The sequence below is a fragment of the Anopheles aquasalis genome, chromosome Y (assembly GCF_943734665.1).
Source record: "Anopheles aquasalis chromosome Y, idAnoAquaMG_Q_19, whole genome shotgun sequence".
NCBI classification, from domain to species: Eukaryota; Metazoa; Arthropoda; class Insecta; order Diptera; family Culicidae; genus Anopheles; species Anopheles aquasalis.
Genome location: NC_064879.1, coordinates 1,198,330 through 1,203,329, shown reverse-complemented (window position 1 = coordinate 1,203,329; position 5,000 = coordinate 1,198,330). Strand labels below are relative to the sequence as shown.

The following is a 5,000-nucleotide window of genomic DNA, read 5'->3' as shown; positions in this document are numbered from 1 at the left end:
TGGAACCGCGCCAACACTTGCGGCTGCTTGCGCTCCGGTTCTGGCAGATCGCGTTCACGATGTAGCGCGGGAAGTGCGTGTAGCCCAGATCGAGCAGCTCGTACTGTGTGGGCAGAGAGAGAGAGAGAGAGAAAGAGAGAGAGAGAGCACACGCTACTGGCAGCTAGCTTCACGTACTCGTACCTTCGTCTGACAGGCGCAGGACGAGGGATACTGGGCGTACAGGTCGGCGGACAGCTCGCGGCCATAGTCGACTGAGGTGCGCTTGATCGGACCTCGATGACCTCCCTCCTCCCCGCCAGTATCACTACTGTCCTTCAAGTGGTCGGCGGCGGCAGTTGCAGCCACCGCAGCCGCTGCCAGCTGCTGGCTCAACCGGTGCAGTGTCCAACCGTAATGGGCGGGTGACGAGTGGTGGCAGTTGGTCTCCACTGGTGTGCCACTCCGTTGGTCCTCCATCTCCTCCTCATCCTCCTCCTCTTCTTCGCGTGTTACATTGCTCTGACCCTGGTCCGCTTCGCCAAGCTCGGTGTGACCGCCGTGGCCACTGGGGTACTTGAGCCGCCCATCGGTTGGTGCCAGCATCAGCCCGAACAGAACGGCACAAACGATTGGCTGCGGCCGGGGGGGGAGGGTGAGGGAGAAGGTGAATGGGAACGATCGGTGGCCCTGCTGTCTCTTCCCTGTCCACTTACTGTCAGCTTCATCCTTGCCGCCAGACTCCCTCTCTCTCTCTCTCGTTTGCCCGGGACCCCCTAGATTGGGACGGTCCCCAGTTTCGAGGCCCGGATCCGGATCCTGGCGGACGTACCACGGTAGCACGCACGATACACACTGAGCGGTACACCGGGTCCGGCGTCTCGCTTTTATAAGCTGGAGGCTGCCACCAGCGGCCAGCGGCCAGCATCCAGCGTTGCCAACGGCTACTAATGGCCGGAACGTTTGACAGACGCACGAGCACGCGTATCCGGTTACGCTACTGGCGCGTGTAGCTCAAGCTTCCTAGAACCCTTCTTGCCCCACCACCAGGCGCTTTTGATACGGTGGTTGAATAAGAAGAAGAAAAAAAAATACGCACACGCATGGATCCACGTATCTTCAAGATCCTGGCCCCACACACCACAACACCTTTTCAGTGGCCTTTTTCGGTTGACCATACGGCACGCCGGCTTCACTCACTCGAATCAGGTCACACTGCCGCCACCGTGGCCACCGGAGGTGTCGAACACTGGACGGGAACTGGATGAACGGCGCTTCCCCCCCTCCCACTCCTCCTCCATGGCACCGGACATGCTACCAGAGCACAAGGGAAGGAAATGAGGAATTTCCAGTCGTCGATGGTGTGCGTTTATGTTGTTGTTGTTAATGTTGCTATTGTTGCTGGAGAAGCTTAGTATTCGCGTCGCTTGCGGCGCTAAGCGGTCACAACAGAACAGCGCGACCGCCAGGGCCCTAGGGCGGGATATCTGAAGGGAAATGGAAGGGAGGGTGTGATGAGACGCCAGGCCAGGCTAAAGCCAAGCCGACCTGGGGTGGAATATTGGAAAAAAATCGACCCAAAACGGTAGTAAGGTGGGGTGCCGCTGCTGCAATCGGATCCTTCCGAGTGTTGGACTGCGTTGGACTGCGCAGAACGCAACCTAGCCTCGCCGGCGACTGCCCCGCGCTCGTTGCCCGCTGAGCTTTGCAGATCACGGCAGGCCAGCCTCGCCAGCCAGCCGTCGTCTCTTCCCCACCGAACTGCGTAATACCACGTGGACTGTGGCTGGTGCAGAGTGTCCGCACGGTCGCGTAAAGGGCGAAGCCGTACCGGTGCCAGCGCCAAGCCTTCGCCCCCCCCCCCCCCCCTTCCCCCCGCAAAAGAACCTCCGCTGGCTGCTCAGAATCGATCGATCGGTCGCTATACACGCATATATACAGAGAGGTAGAGAGAAAGACAGAGAGAGAGAGAGAGAGAGAGAGAGCGAGAGGCAACTAGATGAAGAATGTAAGCTGGACATTTGGACGTCGGACGGTCGCGTGGCCGACTGGGAGGCCGTTAGTCAGTCCCGGGGTTCCGGGAGTCGACTCCGGTGTCCTGTGCCGTGCGGTCGATATCGGGTCCGAGGTGCCCAACCACCCAACCACCAGGGGTTTCCGGGGCCCACTTCCCTAGTACTAGGTCCAGTCAGCGTCCGCGAGTTCGTCGAGCTGGCTGCGTCGTCGTCGTCGTCGTCGTCGTCGTCGTCGTGGTCGCCGTCATGAAGCGGAAGCAGCGTCGCTACAGGTAGGTAGTGCTGTAACACCCCCCCTCCCTTTCTCCCTGCTCACCCCCTTCCCCCCTGCAATAACATCCTTCCGTCGTCGTCGTCGTCGTCGAGTCGCGCTTCATCATCTGCTCATCATCGTCTCACGCAGGACGACGTTCAACTCGATGCAGCTGCAGGAGCTGGAGCGGGCGTTCCAGCGCACCCACTATCCGGATGTGTTCTTCCGCGAGGAGCTGGCGGTGCGGATCGATCTGACGGAGGCGCGGGTTCAGGTGTGGTTCCAGAATCGGCGCGCCAAGTGGCGCAAGAGCGAAAAAACGACGACCTCGGTTGGTGGTGGAGAAGGAGACGGCAGTGGTCTCGAGCCTGGGGCGCATGAGCCCTTGGAACTGGACGGTGCGGAGCAGGACGACGGACTGGACGCGGACCATACGCTCGTCGTCGTCGGCAGCAGCAGCAGTAGTGGCGGTGGCAATGGTGGCGGTGAAGAGGAAGACGATGGGACGGCCGCTCGAATACTGGGGGTTGTGAGTGAGGCCGATGAACTCGGTCTAGGCGATGCCGAGATGCTGCACGGTATGGATGATGCGAGCGATTGCCTCAAGCAGGCTCCACACCACCACCATCACCACCACCACCACCACCTTCATCATCACCATCAGCAGCAGCAGCAGCAGCAGCAGCAGCAGCAGCAGCAGCATCACCACCATCAGCAGCAGCAGCAACAGCACCATCATCCTCATCAGCAGCACAGCAGCAACAGCAGCAGCAGCAGCAGCTCGCTGCTTCACCATCTGCAGCAGCACTCTAGTGGAGCAAGTGGTGCCAGTACGGAGATCGTCGGAGGTGACGGGACGGGAGTGAGTGGTCTAACGTTCGACACTAGCCCCCTGCAGGGTTCTGGCAGCGGTAGCGGCGGTGTCTCCGGATGCGATGGAGGAGTTGGCGTGGGCGTAGGATCACTGGGGCTCGGTTACGGGCTGGGTGATACCGATTTGCCGCGGCTCACGATCGGCGGCTCGCTAGCGTCACCCGGGCGGCTGTCACCGAACCTTTTCCTTAACCTCAACTTTGACCATTTGAACTCGCTGGACGGGAGCCGGTCGAGTAGCCTGACGTTCGAGTGGAACAGCTTCACCACCAACACCACCACCACCACCACCACCGGTTCAGCCAGCACCACACCCGGCAGGCTCCCACAATCCCACAATCCCGCTGCCACCCTCCCCTCGACATCACTGTACGCCGGTCTCGGCGGGTCGGAACCGCTCGGTGCCGACATCGATCACCAAGAGCACGGTCGCTCCTCGACCAACCTTCTTCTCCAACAGCAGCAACAGCAGCACCTTCATCATCATCACCATCATCATCAGCCGTCCGTGTATGCGGAGGAGCTCAAGTTCCTGCACGTGGACGGCGGATTCGGCGGCGTGGACGGCTTCAAGGGCGAATCGCTCTTTAACCTCGATCAAAGCCTGCTGGCCGGTACCTCCTCCGATCAAACGACGCTCTCGATGCAGCACTTGCACCAGCACCAGCACCAGCAGCAGCTCCACCAACACCAACACCATCAGCTACTGCAGTGCGGTGGACACCATCCGGTTCAAAAGCCACCCTCTAGCCACCATCCCCATCAACAGCAGCAGCAGCAGCACCATCATCATCACCATCACCATCACCTGGCCGGGCTGGTGGACGAGCTGGCCGGGTTTACGGCGCTCGGTGCCGACGACCCCCATACCGGGCACACACCGCCACCGCAACAGCAACAACAAACGGCGGCGCCACCGACGGCGGCTGACTGTTCGAGGGACGAGGGACGGGACGGTGACGGGACCGGTCACGGGTCGCCATCGGAGCTGCTGGATCTCGAGCGCCCCATCAGCATCCACATCAACGTCGACGAGGAGCTTGGCGGCAAGTTCTAGGGCCACCATCCCCTTTCCGCTTTTCTTTGTCCCTTTCCCATCAATCAGCTCTTAGCGAGGTTATCCAGTGCCGAGTCGAAGTCGAAGAGTTACCATACCTCTCCCTCCCCCCCACACCATCGGTGCTCTCCTCTTCTCAGACGATTCAGGTGGTGCGGCGCTCGTACGAACAGTGAACGTTAGTGAACGGGTGGTGAAGAATGAGGTAGTAGAAAGGGGCCATCACAGGCAGGGTAACACAATTGTGCCCAGTGCTAGTGGTAGTAACCGTAGGACTCCCCCTCTCTCTCTCTCTCTCTCTCGTTGTGCCTGTGTCCTGCGCATCACCAAGAAAACTGTCACGTCGTTTGATCAAGCGCCGCATAATCGCAGCTACACGTTTCACGTTCGGGCGGGCGGGCATTTCGGACGATTGATCTCTGCACCGGACCGGTGCGTCAAGTGCAGAGGTAGAATAGCGAACACGGTTTAATGTATAAGTATATATATATATATAATATATGTATATGTATATTTTATGTATATGCATAAGAGTAAGGAATATAAAAGAGTGCGCGTAAGAGAGTGAAAGAGAGAGACAGAAAGAGAGAGAGAGAGAGAGAGATAAACGAGAAAAACAAAGCATGAGAGTTGTTCACCATCATCATCATCATCATCATTCGCCTCAGTATGAGGGAATATGTTCATGTTGCTGGTATGATTGCGCTGTGTTGCGGTTGCTTTTCGCTTTTCGTTTGTTTTAAGAGTTTAGTTTTCTTCTTCTTCTTCGTTTTCTCCTTCTTCTTCTTTGTTAATAAATACACGCATGCATGCGTTCCACAAA

At 58.5% G+C, this 5,000-nt stretch overlaps 3 protein-coding genes across 7 annotated transcripts in view; 1 reads left to right on the top strand and 2 right to left on the bottom strand.

Moving 5' to 3' along the window:
- LOC126579656 (uncharacterized) overlaps positions 1-785 on the bottom strand; it is a 955-nt gene extending 170 nt beyond the window's left edge. The window contains exons 1-3 of the mRNA XM_050243161.1: positions 696-785; positions 184-615; positions 1-103 (exon numbers count right to left, since the gene is read on the bottom strand). The exon at positions 1-103 is cut by the window's left edge and continues 170 nt beyond it. Coding sequence (XP_050099118.1) covers positions 1-103; positions 184-615; positions 696-707 — 547 coding nt within the window. The 5' untranslated portion in view covers positions 708-785. The remainder of the gene's footprint in view (positions 104-183; positions 616-695) is intronic.
- A 1,156-nt stretch (positions 786-1,941) lies between these two features.
- LOC126579706 (homeotic protein ocelliless-like) lies at positions 1,942-4,536 on the top strand. Its single transcript, XM_050243251.1, has 3 exons — positions 1,942-2,266; positions 2,398-2,932; positions 3,050-4,536. Exons 1-3 carry the CDS (start codon positions 2,241-2,243, stop codon positions 4,175-4,177), a joined length of 1,689 nt encoding a protein of 562 aa, XP_050099208.1. The 5' UTR covers positions 1,942-2,240; the 3' UTR covers positions 4,178-4,536.
- Positions 4,537-4,666: 130 nt separating this feature from the next.
- The window catches only part of LOC126579650 (protein singed), a 12,066-nt gene continuing 11,732 nt past the window's right edge, over positions 4,667-5,000 (bottom strand). For all 5 annotated transcript variants that reach the window (XM_050243149.1, XM_050243151.1, XM_050243152.1 and 2 more), the window contains exon 4: positions 4,667-5,000. This exon is cut by the window's right edge and continues 1,776 nt beyond it. The gene's annotated coding sequence lies outside the window, so the exon portion shown is untranslated.